General features: G+C 38.9%; 3 protein-coding genes across 3 annotated transcripts; 2 read left to right on the forward strand and 1 right to left on the reverse strand.

The window, feature by feature from the left end:
- The first annotated feature begins 8964 nt into the window (after positions 1 to 8964).
- LOC113134949 (olfactory receptor 11A1-like) lies at positions 8965 to 9924 on the forward strand. The gene has a single exon (XM_026314570.1). It carries the CDS (start codon positions 8965 to 8967, stop codon positions 9922 to 9924), a length of 960 nt encoding a protein of 319 aa, XP_026170355.1.
- A 6926-nt stretch (positions 9925 to 16850) lies between these two features.
- Positions 16851 to 17785, forward strand: LOC113125236 (olfactory receptor 49-like). The gene has a single exon (XM_026298579.1). It carries the CDS (start codon positions 16851 to 16853, stop codon positions 17775 to 17777), a length of 927 nt encoding a protein of 308 aa, XP_026154364.1. The 3' UTR covers positions 17778 to 17785.
- A 6577-nt stretch (positions 17786 to 24362) lies between these two features.
- On the reverse strand, positions 24363 to 25310 carry LOC113134957 (olfactory receptor 11A1-like). Its single transcript, XM_026314581.1, has one exon. It carries the CDS (start codon positions 25302 to 25304, stop codon positions 24363 to 24365), a length of 942 nt encoding a protein of 313 aa, XP_026170366.1. The 5' UTR covers positions 25305 to 25310.
- Between the last annotated feature and the right edge of the window lie 1705 nt (positions 25311 to 27015).

A 27015-nucleotide genomic window follows, 5' to 3' on the forward strand; every position in this document is an offset into this window, starting at 1 on the left:
AAAAGGTAATTTTGGAAGAAATTACGTGGGAGAGCTGATACGCTGTCGAAAATACGAGGAGTATGGATGAAAGAAAAAAGTAGCAAGGAAGCAAAGGAGTTGACAAAGTTGAAGTTTAAAGAAAAGGAAGGAAAATGAAGTTGAAAGTAAAGAAAAAAGGCAAGAAGTAAGCATGAAAAGAGGGGCACTGAAGACAAAGACAGACAAAGAAGAAAGTACAGGATGAATAAGAAAGGGTTGAAAGGGAATGAAAGTAAGAAAGAAAAGTGAGGAAAGACAGAACTAGGAATGTAAAGAAACTAAAATAATCTCTGAAACGTTTTATTCTCCCGATTCACTGTTGGAGTTTTTCTTTAGCGTTACACACAGAGATCTTACCCACACACTGCTAATACATGCACTGCGTTCTCTCGCTCTCTGCACATACTAAAAAAAAAAGACGTCATCAAAATGATTACCCCTGACCTCTTAGCAGTAAAACAAATCTGAAAAATATTTAAACTAATTGCAAAATAGTAATTAAATTGATTATGTTCCCCTCATAAAACTTAACTTATACATTGTCAAAGCAAAGAATTTATAACATATTTCCAGGTCGCAACACCACAATGGTGCCTAAAGCAATTTGCTAGGAGCCAAGTGCTTGGTAAGGAGTGAAAGAAGTATGAAAAAAGAATAAAATGATGTGCATTGTGAAAGTGTTGTCACATCCTGTTTGGAGGACACTGAGAATAGTCCCCATGTCTAGCAGCAGTGGCCATTAGGCAGCCAGTCAGTCTAATTACCAACCACAGACAGCTGTTGTTCTGTTATTGCTTTGTGTTGAGCTGTTTCTATGGTGACCTAAGCCCAGAGTGGGAGGGGGAGTGACAGTGACACAGCCCTTTACACACACAAAATGCAGAAAGTGACAAAACTTCACCTCACAAAATGGAGGACTACAGAAAAATTATAAGACCTATCGAAATAATTTGTTCACTAACAGAACCAGGAGGCTTCAACGAAGAGACTGATCCACTGATTCGCTGATTCAGAGCACTGATTTGCGAAGATATTCCAAAAAATGAAGGTTTGGTGGCGAGTTAGAAACAGACTTCATTTGTGTTTTTTACCAGAATTCCTAGACTTCTTTTATAATGGGAGTGAATGAGAGCTTGAGCAGTCACTCTCTGTGGTTTTGGCCACCTGGTGGAAAAACCGTAGGTCCTAGCAGAGTGAGAGTAGCATTACCTGAAAGTAGACAAAAATCTCTATTACTTTAATATATAAATTGTTCATAAAGCTGAAAGTTAACACCAGAAGAGAAGAAAAGAGACAAAAAAAATTGAAAAAAGCTGAAGAGCTAGAGTATTCCGCAATACACACCAATGGAGAAGTTGAAACATGAGCAAAAACAGCTTAAAATATAAACTGCCAGAAATCAAAAAGTATAAAAGATATCAAGAAGCTGACTTACAGACTAAAAGTTTAAAGGGTCTAGTCCGGTTTAAAGTTGAAATGACATTTCTAGCCCAAAGTATGACGATTTGGGAAGCTCAAATAAAGAGGAAAGTTTCATGGAAGTTGAAAGTTTTCTCCATAGAAAACCAATATAAAAAACCAAAAAGAAAAAAGTTTAATAAAAGAAAAGGTATAAAAGATAAAAAGAAGGAAAGTAATAGCAAAAAAAGTCCTCTGAAAGATGCACGTTTTAAAGTTTCCAAAGCGTCTGGAAAAAGATAGTGACCGAAGAAAAGGGCGAAAAAAGGGCGAAATAAAAAAATAAAGAGTGAAGATAACATAAGTGTAAGCTCTCCCACTAAATAAATAAATAAAAATAAATAGCAGTGAGTAAAAACAAATAGTAACTGAATATAAAGAAATAAAATGGGTAATAAGAATACTAATTTAGAAGAACTAGTCACCGGTGACGCAAAATTGATGCATCAAAAGGATCCTAAAAATATAGAAAAATTAGACAAATGGAAAAACAAATATGGTTTTTCAGGGAAGTTAAACTGTGAAGACTTTAGAAACTTAGTGAAGGACATAAAGAGTAAGACTAAGGGAAATCAGAAAAATCAGAGAAAAGAAGGGCTGTTTGCAGACACAACACAAGAATGGTTAAAGGAGGCAGAGAGTAGACAGAGAGGGAAAGAGAGAAAGGAAGGAGAAGAGAGACAGAAGCAAATAGAAACACAGTTAAAAGACTCTTCACCAACCTTGTATTTTTGGCAAACTGTTGAATTTACAGATGATCAAACAATGTCATGCTGTAGACCACCTCCTCGTCCTAACAATCCATAACCGGCTCGTTCCCCCCCATACGCCCAGGGAGAAGGGGGTGCTGTCAGAGGAGCAATATCACCTCCCACAGCGCCTTCTGATCCTGTGCCTCAGCCTCAGTCTCCTTATGCTGAAGTCAGGAGAGAGCTTGAAATGTTTAGCCCTTCACATACCAGAGCAGGGACAGTTTATAAGAAACCGGGATTCCTAGCTGAAACATTTCCTTTGATTGAAGTTCCAAATCCACATCAGGGGCAGGGAAATCCAGCTGACAATAGGGCAACAGTTGAAGTTTTATCGTCCTTGGACTAATGAAGATGTAAGAAAAGCTACAGAGGGCATTCCACATCCTCGCAAAAGTCTTACAGACTTTGATAGCCAGGTTAGAGGTCTGTGTCTTAGCTTTAAATTAAATGGGGTGGAAGCTGAGAGGTGTTTTAGAATGATACTGGGACCAGACTGGTGTCAAGTGGAGGATGATTGGAATCCCATTAGTAATGATAATGTGCCTTTACATTATGACCATGCTGATTTACATAACAGATTGACTGCCTTATTAGGCAGAGTTAGAGATTATTTTGTTGAGCGAGCTTACTAGATCACAGAGTGCGCTCAAGAAGATAGTGAGGGAGTGCTGGCTTATTTTAACAGACTGAAAGAGATGTTTAACACTCAGTGGAATATCAGTACCTGAAGATCCTGCACAGAATCGGGATGGGCCTTATGCACAGCAGTTAAACAACACCTTCTTTATTGGCTTCCAACCTGAAATTTCAGGATTTATTTGGAAGCATCAAATTGGTTGGCAAACTTGTGCCCTAACAGATACAAAAAATTATGCTGTGCATGTGACCACTGTTCTCCAACAAAGGGCAGAAGCACAAAAGAAAGTTAGAAGAACAGCTGAAGTGTTTTTCACTGACTATGATAATGAAATGGTTTGAGTGTTATCATCAGGGGGACAAGCTATGGCTTGATGGCCGGGGCAGGGGGTGTGTCACGTTTTGGGGGTTAAAAATTATTTAGGACCAATAATTGCACCCACTACTGGTAATCAGGTTCAAAGGAAACTATTTAAACAAGAAACCAAGGAAAACCAGAAACAAGAAAACTGGAGACGTGAGCACATGAACAAAGGACAAGACCAGGATCAAAACACAACAGGAACACACCAGACTACAAGGGGGCAAGAAACATGAGTGGGGAACAAGCATGAAGGTCACAGTCACACATTCCCAGGGACTCACCAGACCAAAGGAAAACATGAACATGAATATAGAGGACAAGGCATGAACATGAACACGAACACCAACACAAGAGAACAGAGCATGGGAGTCTGGGTCACACACACGATGGGGGACACACCAGACTACAGAAAACATGAACAACATGGGCAACATGGTGTTGCTTTCCGGGTAAGCGAATCACTTTTGTCTTGCAAGCGTATCGTGTTGTGTGTGTTGTACAGTTCGTCTACAGACTAGCAACAGACTAGCTATAGTTTAACACACCTAAAAACCAACTAGCTAAACTCTAAACAATTCATTAACTGCTACATTCCGGTACTAGTCAAGTACCTTTCTATTTTGACCGGTATTTATTGCTATTTCCTGACTTAGCGCTCATTAGCCTACCGGTTAGCTTAACTAGCTAGTTAGGTTAGCTAACATGGCCTCTCCCTCTCTCTCTCTTTCTTGCTCGGTGTGCCACATGTTTAGTTATTCCTCTGCCTCCTTTAGCGATAATGATACCTGTAATAAGTGTAAGGTTCTGTTAGCCTTGGAGGCGAGGATCACTGATTTGGAAGCGCGGCTCCGCACCTTTGAACAAAAGCCAGCTAGCCTAGCCCCGTTAGCTGGTGTGGAGCCACCGAACTCAGGGTCTGTTAGCGGTCCAAGGGCAGCTCCGGAGCAGCCCGGAGAATTAGCCTGGGCGACGGTCCGACGGAAACATACTCCTAAGCAGAAGCCCACGGCTCATCACCTGCCTGTTCACATTTCTAATAGATTTTCCCCGCTCAGCGACACACCCGCTGAGAAACCGACTCTGATAATTGGCGATTCCATAGTCAGGAACGTGAAAATAGAGACACCAGCGACCATAGTCAAATGTATTCCTGGGGCCAGAGCAGGTGACATCGAATCAAATCTGAAGCTGCTGGCTAAGGCTAATCGTAAATATGGGAAAATTGTTATTCACGTCGGCAGCAATGACACCCGATTACGCCAATCGGAGGTGTTACGCCCCGGCCTAGGGGTTACCGGTGTGTAACACGATATGGAGTTTTCCTCCAATACTCCCTCACTCTCAACAAACACGAAAATACTAATTACAATTAACGAAATATTTATTTTCTCAAAATACAGAACATAAGTCAGGAAATTCAAAACAAACACAAACGCTAATTTAGCCCTACTCAAACAAAAACGCTAGATTTAGCCCTACGGTATCGAACAAACGAAAATCAATAACAGAACCGCTATAATAGCCCTACGATATCTAATCAAAAGAAAACAACACAAAATACACAGGTCTCTAGCCTGGAACTCCTAAAACAAAACAGGAGAAAACAAAAACACAAAAGTAACCTAGGCCTCTAAATATTCCTATTCGAAATCAACGAAAACTACTAACAACACAAAATATTCTGAAATCGAAACAACTCTACTTCTAACTAGCTAACACAGATTTTCTTATCAAAGGTTGGTTTGGGAGTGACAGAGATGGGACCAATCCCGGAACCCCAATCCACGGGTTCGAACAGACCAATCCCACGGGTTCCTCGAGACCACACCCACTCTATCTCCGTCTCTCACATACACATACACATACACAAAATAAGGAGGGGAGAGCCAACAACAGAACCATACACATAATGACCTAGGGTCATAACAGAGGTCACTAAAATTAATGAGTCGGTGTGTAACTTTGTTAAATTAATGTCGGACTCCGTAGTTTTCTCTGGACCCCTACCCAATCTGACCAGCGATGACATGTTTAGCCACATGTCATCGTTTCGACGCTGGCTGTCTAGGTGGTGTCCAGCAAACGATGTAGGCTTCATAGACAATTGGGCCACTTTCTGGGGAAAACCCGGTCTGGTAGCGAGAGACGGCATCCATCCCACTTTGAATGGTGCAGCTCTCATCTCTAGATATTTGGCCGAGTTTATTAGCTGACCTAAAGCCTGACAATCCAGGGTGGGGACCGGGATGCAGAGACTCAGTCTAAAACGCCTCTCTGCAGTTTCCTTAGAGCCGCCGCCCCCCTCAAACCACATAGAGACTGTGTCTGCCCCTCAAACATATAAATCAAATAAATCAGAAGTTAACAGAAGAGGAGTTATTCATGAAAACCTAATAAAAATTAAGATCACTCCTCTTATTGAACAGAAAAACAGAACTATCAAATGTGGATTATTAAATATCAGGTCTCTTTCATCTAAATCTCTGTTAGTAAATGATTTGATAACTGATCACCAAATTGACCTACTTTATCTTACTGAAACCTGGTTACAGCAGGATGAATATGTCAGTCTGAATGAATCAACCCCCCTCAGTCATAAAAATTATCATGTTCCTCGAAGCACAGGTCGAGGTGGAGGAGTAGCTGCAATCTTCCACTCAAACTTATTATTAAACTTTCATCCTCAGAACAGTTATAACTCATTTGAGAGCCTCACTCTTAGTCTCTCACATCCAAACTGGAAAACACAAAAACCAGTTTTGTGTACCGTCCACCTGTCCCTTACTCAGAGTTTTTAACTGAATTCCCTGACTTCCTGTCTGATTTAGTGCTTAGATCAGATAAAGTCATTATAGTGGGAGATTTTAACATTCATGTAGATGTTGAAAATAACAGCCTCAGCATTACATTTAATTCTACATTAGATTCAACTGGTTTCATTCAAAATGTTAATAAACCCACCCACTGTTTCAATCACACCCTTGATCTTGTTCTGAACTATGGTGTTGAAATTGAACATCTAATAGTTTTTCCCCCAAATCCTGTTTTGTCAGATTATTCTTTAATAACTTTTGAATTTAAAATGATGGATCATGCAGCGTTTGGAAGAAAATTCCACTGCAGCAGATGTTTATCCGACAACGCTGTTAATAAATTTAAGGAAATGATTCCATCTTTATTTACATCTATGCCATGTGCCAACACAGTGGAGGGCAGCTGCCTCAATGAAACGCTTGATACTGTGGCCCCTCTGAAAAAGAAGTTAGTGAATCAGAGGAGATTAGCCCCATGGTATAATTTACATATTTGTACTTTAAAGCAGGCATCACGAAGGCTGGAAAGGAAGTGGCGTTCCACAAATTTAGAGGAACTTTTTCTAGTCTGGAAAAACAGTTTATTAACATATAGAAAAGCTCCGTAAAGCCAGAACTGCATACTATTCATCACTAATAGAAGAAAATAAGTACAATCCCAGGTTTCTTTTCAGCACTGTAGCCAGGCTGACAAAAAGTCACAGCTCTGTTGAGCTCAGTGTTCCCTTAGCTCTCAGCAGTGATGAATTTATGAGTTTCTTTACAAATAAAATCACAACAATTAGAGATAAAATTCAGCAGATGCTTCCTATACCTGCAATAAATGAATCTTCTACTACAGTAGCTCTTGAATCATCTGTAGGACCTCAGTTATGTTTAGACTGCTTCTCTCCCATAGATCTCTCTGAATTTACATCAGTAGTTGCTTCATCGAAATCATCAACGTGTCTCTTAGACCCCATCCCGACTAGACTGCTTAAAGACACCCTGCCATTAATGAACTCATCTTTATTAGACTTAGTAAATTTATCTCTAGTATCAGGCTACGTACCACAGGCCTTTAAGACTGCAGTAATCAAACCCTTACTCAAAAAGCCTAGTCTTGATCCAGGAGTCTTGGTTAATTATAGACCAATATCTAATCTGCCATTTATTTCTAAAATCCTAGAAAAAGCTGTTGCTAAGCAGCTATCAGACCACTTACACAGGAATGAACTATTTGAAGATTTTCAATCAGGATTTAGAGCACATCATAGTACAGAAACAGCACTGTTAAAAGTTACCAAAGACCTTCTCTTAGCCTAAGATAATGACTTGTTTCTATACTTGTCCTCCTAGACCTTAGTGCTGCATTCGATACCATTGACCACAACATCTTATTACAGAGACTGGAGCATGTGATTGGTATCAGAGGAACAGCGTTAAAATGGTTCCAATCCTATTTATCGGACAGATTCCAGTTTGTTCATGTCCATGATGAACCTTCCACATGCACAAAAGTGAGTTATGGAGTTCCACAAGGCTCCGTGCTAGGACCGATTCTGTTCACCCTGTACATGCTTCTTCTAGGCTATGTCATTAGGAAGCACTCTATTATTACCACTGCTATGCAGATGACACTCAGTTGTATCTATCTATTAAACCTGTTTAAAATTTGGAACATCCTGCCTCAAAATGATGCCGGAAAAGTAGCCAGAGTCCTGACAGGAACTAGCAAGAGAGATCATATTTCTCCTATATTGGCTTCTCTTCATTGGCTCCCTGTAAAATATAGAATAGAATTTAAAGTCCTTCTTCTCACATTCAAATCCCTTCATAATGAAGCTCCTTCATACCTTAAAGACCTCATAGTACCATATTATCCCAAGTTCCCAAGATGACTCATAGTTTGTGTTGCAGTGGGTGATGGGTGTCAAAAAGAAGATATTGGTCTGTGTGTGGGATTCCTATAGATTTCTATCTCTAGGTTACCATCAGACCCAATGACGACCTCACAGTCCAAAAAGTCTAGCCTGTTCTCTTTGGTGTCCTCTCTGGTGAATTTGATGTTTGCGTCTACAGCTTTGATGTGATCTGTGAAAGCTTGAACGTCCTGGGTTTTCATTTTCACCCAGGTGTCATCCACATATCTGATCCCGATTTACTATTTACACAACTTTGCACTGAAAAACAAATGTGATTCTGATTTTGCACAATGATTATCCATGAAAACTGCTGTTTCACTCACCGACCAGTGTGAAAGACAGCCTCTATGGAACAGTGTTACAAATAAAACCATTCCTCACAAAACTGCAAGATAAAACTTTACCAAAGAACATGAGAAGAAGCCTGATGAATATTGGCAGCACATTCTTTAGATCAGATTAGATTAGATTAGGTAGATCAGAAGTCAACCCCTCTTAAAACTAAAAACGAAAATGTTCCCTCAAGAGAAGGAAAAAGTGGAACTTTTTCATTTTCACTTTGCACTAAAGAAAAGTTTAGCGAGTCAGAAATCAGCACCTGAGTCGTTAATGATGATGTTAGTCTGTCGCTGTGACTGCCCGTCTTGAAAAGGTTAATAGAAGCTGACGAAAAGTTTTGCCCCAGTCTGGAGGTGTCTGACAACACCAGGTGAAATTCAGAATTCACATAATGCTATGAACTATGTTGTTCAGTGTCTCATGTTAATATTATACAGTACAACTGTGGCTGTAAATATACCTGCTTATGTGTCCGTAATAATCATGATAACGTCAGCGTGCTGATGTGGGCGTCTACTGACTGAAGTGTAAAAGAAGCAGAGCTCCAGTTCAGTTAAGACTCTAGAGTCTCACTACACCAGGTGAGCTTCAGAATTCACACAACGCCATGAACTGTGTTGTTCAGTGTCTTATGTTAATATACAGTACAACCGTGGGCTGGTAAGTTTTATTTCATCATGATCAATAGTACACGGATTTCATACTTCATACTAAGTGCCTACTTTGACACTGGAAATTTCAAATATTTATATTTTACTATTGTTATGTATTTGTATGCTTTAATTATTAGTGTTAATGTGCTGCTGATAGTGGTGATCTGTATGAACAGAAGCTTACATGAGCCCATGTACATGTTTCTGTGCAGCCTGTTTGTAAATGAACTGTATGGTAGTACAGGGTTGTTCCCATTCCTTCTGGTTCAGATCCTCTCTGACATTCACACTGTGTCTGTTTCCTGGTGTTACATGGAGATTTTCTGTGTGTATTCGTATGGCTGTGTAGAATATTTAAACTTAGCCATCATGTCTTATGACAGATACCTCTCTATTTGTTATCCTCTACAATATAACACACTTATGACATCTAACAAGGCTCTAATACTAATTATTATTATATGGCTGTTTCCTATTCTTGCAATTGTTGTTTTGATATCACTGAGCGCTTCTTTACAGCTGTGTGGGAACATAATTAACAAAGTTTACTGTGGAAACTATGCCATAGTTAAACTGGCATGTGCTGACACCAAAGTAAATAACGTTTATGGACTCATTTACACAGTTATCTCAGTCATCATTCCTCTTGTGTTAATCCTGTACACGTACATGAGGATTCTTAAAGTGTGTTTTTCTGGTTCTAAACAGACCAGACAGAAAGCTGTCAGTACCTGCACACCTCACCTTGCTTCCCTGCTTAACTTTTCTTTTGGTTGTTGTTTTCAAATATTGCAGAGCAGATTTGATATGAGCAGTGTGCCTAGTATGTTGGACATTTTATTATCATTATACTTTCTAACATGCCAGCCTTTCTTTACACCTGTATTGTATGGATTGAAAATGTCCAAAATCCGCATCATATGTAAGCATCTGCTGTGTGGTAAAGTGCAGGTCAACCAACATATTTGTGCAGTGAAAAACTAATGAAGGAATTCTCCACCTGTGCCAACAGTAACAGGGTGAAGGAAATTAAATATCTGCTGTACACGCTGGTAAATCTTGTTCTTGCTAAATATCAGCATGTTAGCATTTATCACTGTCAGCATCTTAGTATAGTGTTAGTATTTATTTCAGTCTCACGGAGCTGCCGACTGTTGATCACTGGCTTGGTTTAGTTTTGAGCAGAATTTCTTCAAAATTATCTGTTTGACGTTTAGTTTGAGCTCATAATTGACTCATCATCTGAGTGATTAATGATTATGTTCTCAGCCCACTAGTTGCATTTCTGGCACACATTTGGCTTTGCTGCATCGATTATAAATAAGAGACACCTATTTGACCTGGTTCAGCACAACTCAAAAATGGCACAGAGCAGTACCTACAGAAGCAGTGAAGTTTGAAAAAAAGTTGTTTAAGATTTTCAGACTGTGAACTTTGTAATGATAGAAGGGGCATTAGGATTTCAGTTTATGCCTTTTTAGGGTAATTATTGAACTTTTCAACATTTTAGACTATTTCCACCAGCTTTCAAACTATTTTACATATATTTCCTTCCATATATTCATGTTACACAAAGCAACATTTTAACTTTAGATGTAGCATAAAAAATCCCTTTGAGTCAAGTAATACCGATTTGTCAAGTATTCTAACCTTTTTTTATATACAACAGTCTGACTTTTCACAGTTCTGTAACTCCAAAATGAAACTGAAAACATGTTTAGCTTGTAGTCTGTGGCAGGACAGTAATCAGAGTTGAGCATCCCAAGAGACTTTATTCTAAGCAGAGGACAACAACATCTATGTACATATGGTATGAAATGGGACCATCATGCTTTTGATACATCAGCAGACAGCCGATATAATTATTGCAGTTTGTTTTTTGTGTTATGTGTAGTTACGGATTTAAAAAGCCGTTTTGGTAGAAATATATAAATATAAATATGCTTGTAAATGTCCATAATAATAAAAATGATAATCATGATAATAACGTCAGTATTATGATGTGGGCGTCCACTGACTGCAGTTTAAAAGAAGCAGAGCAGAGCTTCAGTTCAGTTAGGAGGGACTCACAGTGTCATTCACGCTGTCATAAACTGTAGTTTTTTGTCTGCCCATTCTGGTGACTTTGAATATGTTTGAGGTGTTTAGAACAAATTATTATTACTCATTACTTGACTGTAAGTGAGCTGAATACTGTTTGTGTTTATTCCTTTGATGCACTCTATGATAAATGTTAAAACTTAAGATTAGCTGAACATTTACAAATCTATAACAAACTGTAACAATAGTATTATAGTCAGGTCTTCCTGTATAATCTCACTGTGTTTTGAACCAACTGAGCATCATGATAAACTCTACACGTGTTTCATGTTTTGTACTTACAGCATATTTTGACACTGATGATTTAAAATACATATATTTCATGATCATGATGTTTTTTTATACTTTAATTATTTTTTCTAATGTGTTGGTGATTGTGGTGATCTGTGTAAACAGAAGCTTACATGAGCCCATGTACATGTTTCTGTGCAGCCTGTTTGTAAATGATCTGTATGGTAGTACAGGGTTGTTTCCATTCCTTCTGGTTCAGATCCTCTCTGACATTCACACTGTTTTTAAATAATAATAATTTATTTATTTTATTTATATATTTATTTAATTTATATATTTAATTTATTCATGTTTTAACTTAACTCTAATCCTGTACACTCACATGAGGATTCTTAAAGTGTGTTTTTCTGGTTCTAAATAGAACAGACAGAAAGCTGTCAGTACCTCACATTGCTTTCTGCTCAACTTTTCTTTTGGCATTTGGTTTGAGAACTTTTTTATCAGTATATATTGTAACATGTCAGCCGCTTTTCAATCCTTTACTTTATGGACTGAAAATGTCCAAAATCCATTACATGTGTAACAGGCTGATTTATTTTGAAGGGTAAATAACTTGAACAACATGTACCTTGAAAAAAATAAATAAATAAATGGATGTTTTTGACTTGTCAAACTATTTTTTCTGAATGAACATTGTGTATAAAAAAACAAACATTCCCCTAGGTTAAATGGTCAGGGAGCTTGGATCTGTTGACCGAAGGGGGGGCATTGAAACAGGTCACAGGCCAGGGAACATATTAAAGTAATTTCAGAACACTTATGAAGCAGCAGCCTTTAGCCAAACAAATTGGTATTCTTGAAACATATCTAAAGGGAGAAGTCTTTCTAACATTTTGTCAAAAGAGGTCGAGGTGAAATAAGCACAAATAAGAGTATCAGCTCTTTTCAACAGTCTCTCCTCATATAATAATATATAATATATAATAATAATAATAATAATATATAAATATAGCCGCAAGCGGCGATGATCGGCCCTCGCCTCGAGCGGACCGCCTCCCCCGGCACACCGCCCCCGCGAGCGACCCGCGGTCGAAGCCGAGCTCAAACCGCGGAGCCGACCTGAAACAGCAGCAGTTGAAAACACAGCTGCACATTTCCAGACGAACGGAGACACAAAAGCACACAGATACACATATTAACACATCAACAAACACATTCAGCCACACAAAACGTCACACACACCCGTGGACACAGACAGAGCAGCAAAGCTCCAAATTTATCATTGTAAAAGTTCATTTGACTGGATGCAGAATTTAGACCACATACAGCCACACATACAGGCACACATACAGACACACATACAGAGACACATGAATGCAGGAGCAAAAGTAGAAGGCCTTAAGTTTAAAACACTTTTAATTTTAAAACATCCCATGCTGATTGTGAGCCATTGCCACAGAAAGTGTGGAAAATAGAGCTCCACGGCCACCTAATGGCAGAACTGAGGATGTGCTCCCAAACAACACTCAAGTCAAGTCTGTTGATTCATTGTCACAGAAAGAATGTGGTACATGGAGCTCTACTGCCATCTTTTGGCAAAACAGAGGACGTGCTCCCAAACAACACTCAAGTCAAAAGTGTGTTGTTCAAAAGAGTGAAACCAAAGTGCAACAGTTGTAAACACACATTTCCAGATGTCCTGAGACACAAAAACACACTGACACACATATTAAGACATTAACAGAATAAGTCCCCAGGCCACAGAAGAGATGAAAAGCTCACGTGTGACAACATCACGGTGAAAAGAGTATTGTCTCTCAGAAAACACAAGATTTATTCAATGCCAAAGTCAAATTGTGGATCCACTGGGAGCCTTTTAAGTGAGAGGAGAATTTGCACTCGGAAAGGTGAGGTGTGTGGGATTTTAACCACTTCAGAGGTCACGTCCCTGCGGCCAGAGTGATACAGACACATACAGACACACATACAGACACAGAAATGCAGGACGGCAGCAGCATGAGACATTTATTTAGAGAATTTGCACCCGGAAAGGTGAGGTGTGTGGGATTTTAACCTCTGCAGAGGTCACATCTCTGCAGCCACGGTGATACAGGCACATACAGACACACATTCAAACTTGAAGGCCCTTACAAAGGCAGCGCCACTGCACCTATTGTGACTTTGATCGGTCACGTGGGTTCAGGCCTGCGGGGAGTGTAAGTGATTCAAATGTAACAACACAGCATTTGCATCTTTAAGTGTAAAACCCATAGGAAATGAAGGGTGGGTGTGTGTCATCTCCAAGGCAAGAGCGTGGAAAATAGAGCATGGCTCTCATTGGCTTTTTTGCTCAGAATGCCCTAAAGGATTTGTGTGCAAACTTTGGTCCATTTCTGACAAACTAAATGTGTATTTCTCAATACAAATTTATGCAAATATTCACATTGTTATATAGGGGGCGCTATAGGGCCTACAGTGATTTTGTTCAATCACCTGGACTCAGGCCCCCGGGGTCTACAATTCATCAATTGGTCCGATTCCAATCCGACCATGCGTGTGAGAGTTATTACAAGTTGAAGAACTGGCGGCGAGCCAAAAACCTGGGCCAACTTGCAGCGCCCGCCAAAGGAAAACCGTAATACTTATTCAAAGAACTTGGATAACTTTTGCAGCCCCATGGGTCTAGGTGATGCCGGCCAAAAATGAGCTCGATCGGTCAAAAGCCCAAGGAGGAGTTCGAAAGAATACGAGGTGAGCAAAGTCAACGAACTCAGTGACCTCGAGATAAACTCCCAGCTGGTGGACTTCCTGCTGGTCACACGACCGGGACACAATAAGCTTTCTTGCTTGGCCTGACATGAAGAATAAACATGCCAAAGCTGGTGACTGTACGATGAAAAAAGTGTCACATGACCTCCCATAGGCCCAATGTATCTCGACCTTTGTCGGGGGCGCCGCAGAGCCATTCTTTTGAGGTCGTTCATGAAACCCATAAAATATCAAATTTTCACGCGATTGTGAGTGGGGTGCAAATTTTGGTGAGTTTTCACACACGTTCAGGGGGTCAAATTTGAGGTTGAATCGGTAAAAATAGAATAATAAAAAAAAAAAAAAAAAAAAAAAAAATAATAATCCTAACAATTTCCAGGCCCACGGCCGCGCGGCAGCGACACACTATACATTTTCGGAAAGGTCTAACGCCCAGTAACGTCATGGTGGGGTGCGGGGAGACGGTAGATGAAGCCAGAAACCGCCCCCCCCGCTTATTCGTCCCTTGCCCGTTGAGCGATTGAGCGATTATAATAGTCCCTGCGCTGGGACCTCGGTCCTTGCTCGGGCCTAATAATGCTGATATATGACAGAAAGTTGCTAGTAGCAGTCTTCTATATCCCAGCTCAAATGTCTATGTCACCACCAAGCTCATATGTGTTGACAAGGTAACATATGTGGGCAAGATATGTTGATAATGGAAATTTCATTATAACTGAAGTTATTAAGTATTTTCAGATTAACTGAACTTTGGAACAGGAATGACCACGACATCCTACCAAAAACTGGCGACATGCTATCACTGTAAAGACTTATTAAAAATAAACTGAAACATGGTACTCAGTTCTTTTTTTTACATGCTTTAAGCAAATAATTACAAATGTTATCAATTAGATGACTTTTATTTATATTTATTGAAAAAAGGGCTGTTTCAACATCCTTCTCAGATGCACTCACCAGTGACTTTATTAGGTACACTTGTTCAATTGCCTGTTAACACTAATAGTTAATCAGCCAATCACACGGCAGCATTTAGGCATGCAGACGTAATCAAGACGACTTGCTGAAGTTTAGTACCAGTTGAGCATCATTTAAACACGTTTAAACATCATGAGTATTGTTGCTGACCATGTCCATCCCTTTATGATCACAGTGTACCCATCTTCTGATGGCTACTTCCAGCAGGATAATACACCATGTCACAAAGCTCAGACCATCTCAAACTGGTTCACTGTACTCTACATGTCAATATGGACCAAAATCTCTGAGGAATGTTTCCAGGACCTTGTTGAAGCTATGCCACGAAGTGTTAAGGCAGTTCTGAGGGCAAAAGGGGGTCCAACCCAGTACTATCAAATTGTATCTAATAAAGTGGCCGGTGAATCTGTGATCATCTTTGAAGACCCAGTTCCTTATTTTCATTTCTAAAATCAAAAGCAACAACAACAAAAAATAAATAAATACTGTTAGCAAATTCAAGGGACCTTCTATACTTTTGTATTTGCCTAGACCAAGCCAAGATTGTTTGCTGCCATCTTTCTCTCATATTTCAGATTTATTGAAGAGTTTTGTTTCACATTTGGTAACCCGCAGTTTACTACTGGGGATGAAAACTGACTTGCTTACATGACCCTAAGGACGCATGTCACAGCCAACATTAAATCCATATCATTCCCATAGGACTGCTTAAACACAGTCTATGAAACGAGTGCACAGTTATGATCAGCAGACTCCAAAGGAGGTAATTGGAAGCCATGTGTATGCATCCTTCACTGCCCCACACCACAGATCTGCGATCTCATTCTGTTTCGTTAAACAGGAAACATAGTAATAGAAGTCTTTATAATGAGTTGTGTACTCGACTATTTTCTGCACAACACTGAAGCTGGTATTGGAAGCAAAATTGCCATTTGCCTTCAGTTGTTACAAAGAGTTAATGGAACCCACGGGGCAAAAAACAATACAGACTGAAGAGTGATCAGTCAAATGTGCTTTCTGTTACAAATCTATAATGTGGGCTGTTTACTCATAAACATATCCTTGATTTGTCCCTGTGCTTCTGCTAATTGATGATTTTGCTGAATGGCTTGACCGAACTGTCAAAGTAGTCTTTCTGGAAATGAACATTTCCCTGCAGTTTGTCCACCTTGTTCCTCGGGGACTGGAGTTTCCTTATAATAAACTGAGGCCAGAATAAAACATCCATCTTAAAATCTTAAAATAAGTGGCACCAGAAACACCTTATGATGAACTTTTGAACTAGAAAAATGCTAAGAAGAATTAAAAACAAACAAGAAGACACCATTAAAAAATTCTTACTGCCGCCCTCCTGGTGACACTGTCAAGGTGTTCCGCAAGGATAAATAATACGCCCACTGCTTTTTTATTCTTCAATTAAATAATTTCCAACTCAACATTGTTAATGTCCATTTTTATCATAATGATAGCGCCTTCCATGCACCTTTCAGTTAAATTAGGAAACATCAGTGGGAGAGTTTGATGATGAGGTCAGCCTGTTATTATGGGCGTCATCCAAATTGTAAGTTTAAAAGAAGCAGACACAGCTTTGGCTCAGTTAGTGTGGTTTATGTCATAATCTACATTTTACAGATTAATATCAGAGGTTTGTAAAATCTGTTACTATTGTTAAATGGAGTAATTTAATGTTTCAGGTGTGCTTAATGTTGCCTTTACAAATGACTAACAAACATAAATGTGACGTTTTAAACTTTAATAAGAAAATGTAACATGATCATTATTTAGTTCATCCTTAAAATAATGTTCTGATTGCTTAATTACAAAAGGAGAATATGGTAAATTCTACAACAATTTCTTATTTCATACTTAATGCCTACTCTGACATTAAGCTGTTAAAATATTTGTTGTTCATGATTATTATGTTTTTTTATATTTTAATTGTTTGTTCTAATGTGTTGCTGATTGTGGTAATCTGTATGAACAGAAGCTTACATGAGCCCATGTATATGTTTCTGTGCAGCTTGTTTGCAAATGAACTATATGGTAGTACAGGGTTTTTTCCATCCCTAATGATTCAGATCCTTTCAGACAGTCACACTGTTTCTAAATATTTTTGTTTACTGCAGATTTTTTGTGTGTATTCATATGCAGGTGTTGAATTTTTCAACTTAGCCATCATGTGTTATGACAGATACCTCTCTATCTGTTATCCTCTGCAATATAACACACGTATGACATTTAACAAGGTTGCCATACTTATTGCCATAGCATGGTTATCTCCATTGTTTATGGTTGTTGGTACAACATCTTTAAGTGCCTCTTTACAGCTCTGTGGAAACACCATTAACAAAGTTTACTGTGACAACTATTCCATAGTAAAACTGGCATGTTTTGACACCAGCGTGAATAATGTATATGGATTACTTGTTAGTCTAACCTCAGTCATAATTACTCTAATATTAATACTTTACACTTACATAAGGATTCTTAAAGTGTGTTTTTCTGGTTCTAAACAGACCAGACAGAAGGCTGTCAGTACTTGCACACCTCACCTTGCTGCTCTGCTCAACTTTTCTTTCGGTTGTGTATTTGAAGTATCACAGAGCAGATTCAATATGAGCAGTGTACCTGGTGTGTTCAGCATTTTTTTATCAGTATATCATCTAACATGCCAGCCGCTCCTCAATCCTTTACTCTATGGACTGAAAATGACCAAAATCCGTAACATATGTAAAAGTCTGTTTTATCGTGAAGGGTAAATAACTGGACCCACTTCTACTTGGAAAAAAACAATAAATGAATGTCTTTAACTAACACAATGCAGTCCAAACTAACATTATGGATAAAGAAAGTTAACATGCATATAATACAACATAAACAGTCAGGGTTGTTTGATTTGTGTCTTGAAGAACTAGATGAGAAATGTCATTTTCAAAGGGCAATAATAATATTAGACAAACATGGCATTGTGCAAAATGTTTCTTTTCGCATGGTGGAGGAGTGGTTAGCACTGTTGCCTCACAGCAAGAAGGTCGTGGGTTCGCATCCCGGCCTTTCTGTGTGGAGTTTGCATGTTCTCCCTGTGCTTGCGTGGGTTTACTCCGGGTACTCCGGTTTCCTCCCACAGTCCAAAAACATGCATGTTAGGTTGATTGGTGACTCTAAAATTGCCCGTAGGAGTGAGTGTGAGTGTGTGAGGTTGTCTGTCTTTGTGTGTCTATATGTGGCCCTACGACAGACTGGTGACCTGTCCAGGGTGTACCCCTGCCTTCCACCCGAGAGAGAGCTGGGATAGGCTCCAGCAGATCCCCGTGACCCTGAGCCAGGAAAAGCGGGTATAGAAGATGGATGGATGGATAACATAAACGTAAACCTGGGCATTTACAAATTAATTTAACAGGGGCTTGTGGTAGAAATTTCTTTAAGTTTGAGAGTTGCTAATTCTCAGAAAACAACCACAAGTGTGATGAATCATCTCAGGTTTAATCACGGGCCCGGAGAGGACGTTTTTGCAGAAGTCCTCTGCCGTCTGTGTTGCAAGACCAGTTTAGATACAGTTTGACACGAAAGGGGTGGACTAATCTTGAATAGACTCCACGTTTGTTCAGGTACTATCTTCAGTCTTCTTACCATCAAAGAAACAAATTGTTGACAGTTATCTACAACCCTCTACCCTAAAACACTAAACCAATAAACAGACAGAACCACATATCATGAAAGGGTCAAGCAAACATTCAACCCCCACATTGGTTTAAGTTAGTGACCATTTGCTCTGTTGTAAAATCCCACAGGCTGTCTTACTGTACTGAATAATTTTACTTCGTAATATTAACTTTAGTGCAAATCATAAAGGAAAGGAAATTCCCATTCAAACTGCAGTTTTAATTCCTTATTCTATGAAAAACCATTTGTGAAAGTGAATAATCTAGTTTCCAGTTTCCAAATACAGCAGCAGAAATTAGCAACAAGATGTAAACAAATGCTCTGAAGGAATAGCAGATGCACTTCATAGCACTCGGTGGTGGCTGTGCATTACTGTGAGCTTTGTGAACAACTTTCAACATGACCAAGTGATGATCTCTACTGAGAACCACGAGCTTAACAAGGATGAGAAGTCTGAACTCATGACTCTAGGGTTTTGTTGTCAGGCTCAATAACTGCTGGTAGTAGCAAACAAAGATAAGATGAAAGATAAAAAACAATTTTAGCCTGTATAAAACTTTTAACCAGAGTGCCCCCAAAGTCAAAGCTGGATCCAAAGACACCTTGAGAAGGGACACCCTGGCATCCTCAGAGCTGGTCTATGGTCTATCACAAGAAGAAGATATATGATCTTCAACCACTTTGAAAATCAAGTGTTTTACCAGATTCAAACCCAGATTCAAGAGGTAGATTCTACTGCTTACTATTGTACCTTAGATGGAGTTCTGACCATCTGCAGTCTTCTACAACCAGTTAGTCTGCCAACATTTACAAACATCACAGTTTATTGAACATCATAATCTGGACTGATATTCAATTCAATTCAATTCAATTTTATTTGTATTGCGCCAAATCACAATACAATCATCTCGAGGCACTTTAGAAAAAACAACAAAAAAAACAACAAATCCCTTATGAGCAAGCACTTGGTGACAGTGGAGAGGAAAAACTCCCTTTAACGGAAGAAAAAACCTCCAGCAGAACCAGGCTCAGTTTGGGCGGCCATCTGTCTCCTTAAAAGTACAGTGTCTGCCTTCTGAACCCAGACTGGGAGCTGGTTCCACAGGAGAGGAGCTTGATCATGAAGGGATTTGTATGTGAGAAGAAGGATTTTAAATTCTTTTCTGTATTTTACAGGGAGCCAATGAAGAGAAGCTAATATAGGAGAAATATGATCTCTCTTGCTAGTTCCTGTCAGGACTCTGGCTGTAGAATTCTGGATTAACTGGAGGCTTTTTATGGAGATACTGGGACATCCAGATAGTAACAGGCCCCCTGTTGGTGTTGCTCTCCGGGTAAGCGAATCACTTTTCTCTTGCATGCGTATCGTGTTGTGTGTGTTGTATAGTTCGTCTACAGACTAGCAACAGACTAGCTATAGTTTAACACACCTAAAAACCAACTAGCTAAACTCTAAACAATTCATTAACTGCTACATTCCGATACTAGTCAAGTACCTTTCTATTTTGACCGGTATTTATTGCTATTTCCTGACTTAGCACTCGTTAGCCTACCGGTTAGCTTAACTAGCTAGTTAGGTTAGCTAACATGGCCTCTCCCTCTCTCTCTCTTTCCTGCTCAGTGTGCCACATGTTTAGTTATTCCTCTGCCTCCTTTAGCGATAATGATACCTGTAATAAGTGTAAGGTTCTGGTAGCTTTGGAGGCGAGGATCACTGACTTGGAAGCGCGGCTCCGCACCTTTGAACAAAAGCCAGCTAGCCTAGCCCCGTTAGCTGGTGTGGAGCCACCGAACTCAGGGTTTGTTAGCGGTCCAAGGGCAGCTCCGGAGCAGCCCGGAGAATTAGCCTGGGTGACGGTCCGACAGAAACGTACTCCTAAGCAGAAGCTCACAGCTCATCACCTGCCTGTTCACGTTTCTAATAGATTTTCCCGCTCAGCGACACACCCGCTGAGAAACCGACTCTGATAATTGGCGATTCCATAGTCAGGAATGTGAAAATAGAGACACCAGCGACCATAGTCAAATGTATTCCTGGGGCCAGAGCAGGCGACATCGAGTCAAATCTGAAGCTGCTGGCTAAGGCTAATCGTAAATATGGAAAAATTGTTATTCACGTCGGCAGCAATGACACCCGATTACGCCAATCAGAGGTCACTAAAATTAATGTTGAGTCGGTGTGTAACTTTGCTAAATTAATGTCGGACTCCGTAGTTTTCTCTGGACCCCTCCCCAATCTGACCAGTGATGACATGTTTAGCCGCATGTCGTTGTTCCGTCGCTGGCTGTCTAGGTGGTGTCCAGCAAACGATGTGGGCTTCATAGTCAATTGGGCCACTTTCTGGGGAAAACCCGGTCTGGTAGCGAGAGATGGCATCCATCCCACTTTGAATGGTGCAGCTCTCATCTCTAGAAATTTGGCCAAGTTTATTAGCTGACCTAAAGCCTGACAATCCAGGGTGGGGACCGAGATGCAGAGACTCAGTCTAAAACGCCTCTCTGCAGTTTCCTTAGAGCCATCACCCCCCTCAAACCACATAGACTGTGTCTGCCCCTCGAACATATAAATCAAATAAATCAGAAGTTAACAGAAGAGGAGTTATTCATAAAAACCTAATAAAAATGAAGACCACTCCTCTTATTGAACAGAAAAACAGAACTGTCAAATGTGGTTTATTAAATATCAGGTCTCTTTCATCTAAATCTCTGTTAGTAAATGATTTGATAACTGATCACCAAATTGACCTACTTTATCTTACTGAAACCTGGTTACAGCAGGATGAATATGTCAGTCTGAATGAATCAACCCCCCTCAGTCATAAAAATTATCATGTTCCTCGAAGCACAGGTCGAGGTGGAGGAGTAGCTGCAATCTTCCACTCAAACTTATTAAACTTCCATCCTCAGAACAGTTATAACTCATTTGAGAGCCTCACTCTGAGTCTCTCACATCCAAACTGGAAAACACAAAAACCAGTTCTACTTGTCATTGTGTACCGTCCACCTGTCCCTTACTCAGAGTTTTTAACTGAATTCCCTGACTTCCTGTCTGATTTAGTGCTTAGATCAGAAAAAATCATTATAGTGGGAGATTTTAACATTCATGTAGATGTTGAAAATAACAGCCTCAGCATTGCATTTAATTCTATATTAGATTCAATTGGTTTCATTCAAAATGTTAATAAACCCACCCACTGTTTCAATCACACCCTTGATCTTGTTCTGACCTATGGCATCAAAATTGAACATCTAATAGTTTTTCCCCCAAATCCTGTTTTGTCAGATCATTCTTTAATAACTTTTGAATTTAAAATGATGGATCATGCAGCGTTTGGAAGAAAATTCCACTACAGCAGATGTTTATCCGACAACGCTGTTAATAAATTTAAGAAAATGATTCCATCTTTATTTACATCTATGCCAAGTATAAACATAGTGGAGGGCAGCTGCTTCAAGCCCACTCCCTACCAAATTGATCATATTGTTGACAGCGCTGTAACCTCAGTGCGTGAAACGCTTGATTCTGTGGCCCCTCTGAAAAAGAAGTTAGTGAATAGCCCCATGGTATAATTTACATATTCGTACCTTAAAGCAGGCATCGCGAAGGCTGGAAAGGACACTTCCTCAACAAACTTAGAGGAAATTTTTTTAGCCTGGAAAAACAGTCTACTAACATATAAAAAAGCTCTCTGTAAAGCCAGAACTGCATACTATTCATCACTAATAGAAGAAAATAAGAACAATCCCAGGTTTCTTTTCAGCACTGTAGCCAGGCTGACAGAAAGTCACAGCTCTGTTGAGCCCAGTGTTCCCTTAGCTCTCAGCAGTGATGAATTTATGAGTTTCTTTACAAATAAAATCACAACTATTAGAGATAAAATTCAGCAGATGCTTCCTATACCTGCAATAAATGAATCTTCTACTACAGTAGCTCTTGAATCATCTGTAGGACCTCAGTTATGTTTAGACTCTCTCCCATAGATCTCTCTGAATTTACATCAGTAGTTGCTTCATCGAAATCATCAACGTGTCTCTTAGACCCCATCCCGACTAGACTGCTTAAAGACACCCTGCCATTAATTAACTCATCTCTATTAGACTTAGTAAATTTATCTCTAGTATCAGGCTACGTACCACAGGCCTTTAAGACTGCAGTAATCAAACCTTTACTCAAAAAGCCTAGTCTTGATCCAGGAGTCTTGGCTAATTATAGACCAATATCCAACCTGCCATTTATTTCTAAAATCCTAGAAAAAGCTGTTGCTAAGCAGCTATCAGACCACTTACACAGGAATGAACTATTTGAAGATTTTCAATCAGGATTTAGAGCACATCATAGTACAGAAACAGCACTGTTGAAAGTTACCAACGATCTTCTCTTAGCCTCAGATAATGGACTTGTTTCTATACTTGTCCTCTTAGACCTTAGTGCTGCATTCGACCCCATTGACCACAACATCTTATTACAGAGACTGGAGCATGTGACTGGTATCAGAGGAACAGCGTTAAAATGGTTCCAATCCTATTTATCGGACAGATTCCAGTTTGTTCATGTCCATGATGAACCTTCCAGTTGAACAAAAGTTAGTTATGGAGTTCCACAAGGCTCTGTGCTAGGACCGATTCTGTTCACCCCGTACATGCTTCCTCTAGGCTATGTCATTAGGAAGCACTCTATTAATTACCACTGCTATGCAGATGACACTCAGTTGTATCCATCTATTAAACCTGTTAACACAAACCAGTTAACCAGACTTCAAGCCTGTCTAACTGACATAAAGGCCTGGATGACCAGTAACTTTTTACTTTTAAACTCAGAGAAAACAAATGCAATGTTATTAAAAACTTTGATAACTTTGAGTACATAGAACAAATCTGATTAAGATATCTCATCAATTGCCTTTGTAATATATTTTTTAAATATATTATACTTTATGGACACCCTGTGTATTGGGTTTAATTTAATTTAAAAGTAATTTTGTTAAACTATAGTAATATACAAAATGTTCTAAATTAAAATTAAATAAAAACAGTGTTCATTAAATATATGGAATATGGCCTTTCCATAAAAGACCAAAAATTAGATATACATTGTTTATAACCTGACATTCTTCATTCTTTAAAGCAAAAGTGCAACTCCAAAATATTTAAAAGAAAAACTGTATTTGGCAGAAATGTCTTTGCATCAAACGTGAAATTGACCCATATATCTTCTCTTTGTTTTCTTCAGCTGTTGCCATTTCATTATAGTTTAAGTCAGACAGACACCCAATGTAGGCTATGCAAGATGATGTTGTGTACTCGCGCATCCCACGTCGCCAGGTGGATCAGTTACTTTTTAAATGTGCGTGTGCATCTAAGAAGATTAATTCTGATTGGATCTTTTCTAAAATCGTCCCTCACTCACATTTTCGTCTCGTTTTTATTAGTCAACGAAAATGTCAATATATTTTAATTATAGTTTTGGTCATCATCACTTAATATTTATTCAGTTATCGTCTCATTTTTGTCAGTTGTTTGTCAACGAAAATAACACTGGAATAGAGGGTATTAACTGATTTTGTATACTGGAAGAGGGATTCATCCACTGTTACTGTTAATATAATAAATATAAAAAATCTGCATATACAGTTCCTTTCTTTTGTAAATGCATTAGGGAGCCAAAGGTAGAAGATTTATTGTCATTTCTTACACTTTCTAATCAAACATAAAAGTTTACTTTTACATGCGATACGTATTTTGGACATGTTCAGACCGTACATTACAGGGTTGAAAAGCGGCTGACAAGTAAGAAAATACATAGACAAATATATTTGCAGCATACTGGGTAAACTGTTCATATTAAATCTACTCTGTAATATTTCAAAGGAAACACCAAAAGAAAAGTTGAGCAGAGAAGCAAGGTGAGGTGTGCAGGTACTGACAGCTTTCTGTCTGGTCTGTTTAGAACCAGAAAAACACACTTTAAGAATCCTCATGTACGTGTACAGGATTACAGACACAGGAGCATACACTGTGAGGGAAGCAGCAACAAGCTCATAGATATTATTTACAGTGGTGTCAGAGCAGGCCAGTTTTACAATGGAAAAGTTGTCACAATACACTTTACTTAAACTGTTGCCACACAGCTGTAAAGAGGCGCTCAATGATACTGTGACTAAAACAGCAAAAAAAGGAGGTAACCATATAACAACAATAAGCAAGACAACTTTGTTAGACGACATTCGTGTGTTGTATTGTAGAGGACAACAGATAGCAAGGTACCTGTCATAAGACATGACAGCTAAATTAGTAAATTCCACACTTGCATATGTATACAAACAGAAAACCTGCAGGAAACAAAAGGGAACAGACACAGTGTGAATGTCAGAGAGGATCTGAACCAAAAGGAATGGAAACAACCCTGTACTACCATACAGATCATTTACAAACAGGCTGCACAGAAACATGTACATGGGCTCATGTAAGCTTCTGTTTACACAGATCACCACAATCACCAACACATTAGAAAAAATAATTAAAGTATAAAAAAACATCATGCTCATGAAATATATGTATTTTAAATCATCAGTGTCAAAATATGCTGCAAGTATAAAACATGAAACATGTGTAGAGTTTATCATGATGCTCAGTTGGTTCAAAACACAGGGAGATTATACAGGAAGACCTGGCTATAATACTATTGTTACAGTTTGTTATAGATTTGTAAAGGTTCAGCTAATCTTAAGTTTTAACATTTATCATAGAGTGCATCAAAGGAATAAACACAAACAGTATTCAGCTCACTTACAGTCAAGTAATGAGTAATAATAATTTGTTCTAAACACCTCAAACATATTCAAAGTCACCAGAATGGGCAGACAAAAAACTACAGTTTATGACAGCGTGAATGACACTGTGAGTCCCTCCTAACTGAACTGAAGCTCTGCTCTGCTTCTTTTAAACTGCAGTCAGTGGACGCCCACATCATAATACTGACGTTATTATGTTTGTCATTATTAGTGCTGCTTCAGCATTCACACTATTGTTATCCTATGGTGTGAATGGTGTGGCAGCATTCACACCATTGTTATCCTAATCATTATTATTATTAGTAGTGTGAGAGCTGATAAAGCACATAAAGACACACACATACATTCATTGATGCAGACATGCAGATTCACACAGACAGAGACACACACATACACACAAAAGCAAATACATAAACATACTTGTGGAAAGACACATTCACACAGACACACACATCCAGATGTACACTCAAACACACACACATTCACTGATACAGACACATGCAAATACACACACAGACACACAAAAACAAATACAGGCATACCATTTCACACAGATGAACACAAACATACAGGCACAATGAGACATTTTCATTTAATTCTTTCAAAATAAAACCCAAGAAACAGTAACATGAGCTTAAAATGGACATTGGCTATTGACAAACAGCTTCAGGCACCAACTGAGGACATTTTTAATGTCAGCCATGGTATCTTTTTCCAGGAGGGCATGGTTGGACTTTCACAATAAAAGTCTACAGTTATCTGTAGAAGGTTATTGCACCTTTCTAAAGGATGGTGACTATTCAAACTTAAGATTCCACCTTAAATTGAGGGTCATCTGAATGTCTCACAGCATGCTGCACTTTCAAAATGTAAGTATAGTGAGCATTCAAAATTAAACTTCAATTTTTAAATGAAGATCATGTGAGTGCACCACAGCATGTTGCACTTTCAAAATAAAAGCCTTTGTTCTGGATTCCTTCAAAATAAAAGCCAAGAAATAATAAAATAAGCTTTTCAAAATAAAATCCTGAAACAGCAACATAACGTCGAAATGGACATTTGTAATTGGCATACAGCTTCAGGCACCAACTGAGGCCATTAGAAATGTCAGGCATGGTGTCTTCTTCAGGATGACATGGTCAGACTTTCACAATAAAAGTCTACAGTTATTTGCACGAAGTTAAGGCACCTTTCTAAACTTTGATAAATATTCATAATTAATGTTGAGATTTTTATTTTACGTCATATGACCATCCTGCAACATGCCTTTCTTTCAAAATAAAAGCCTTGTTATTGTGTGATTTCAATATAAAAGCCAAGAAACTCAAATATGAGCTTAAAATCAACTTTGTTTAGTAAGATACAGCTTTAGACACCCACTGAAGCCATTTTAAACTTCAGCACTGTGGTCTTATCACAGCCAGACATGTTTTATTTTCACAATAAAAGTCTACAGTTATTTGTATGAAGTTACTCTAGTGTTACAAAGTACAACAATTCAGAATTAAAGTTCAGGTCTTTGTTCAAGGTAATAAGTCTCCTG

This window comes from Mastacembelus armatus, chromosome 13 (assembly GCF_900324485.2).
Source record: "Mastacembelus armatus chromosome 13, fMasArm1.2, whole genome shotgun sequence".
Lineage (NCBI taxonomy): Eukaryota > Metazoa > Chordata > Actinopteri > Synbranchiformes > Mastacembelidae > Mastacembelus > Mastacembelus armatus.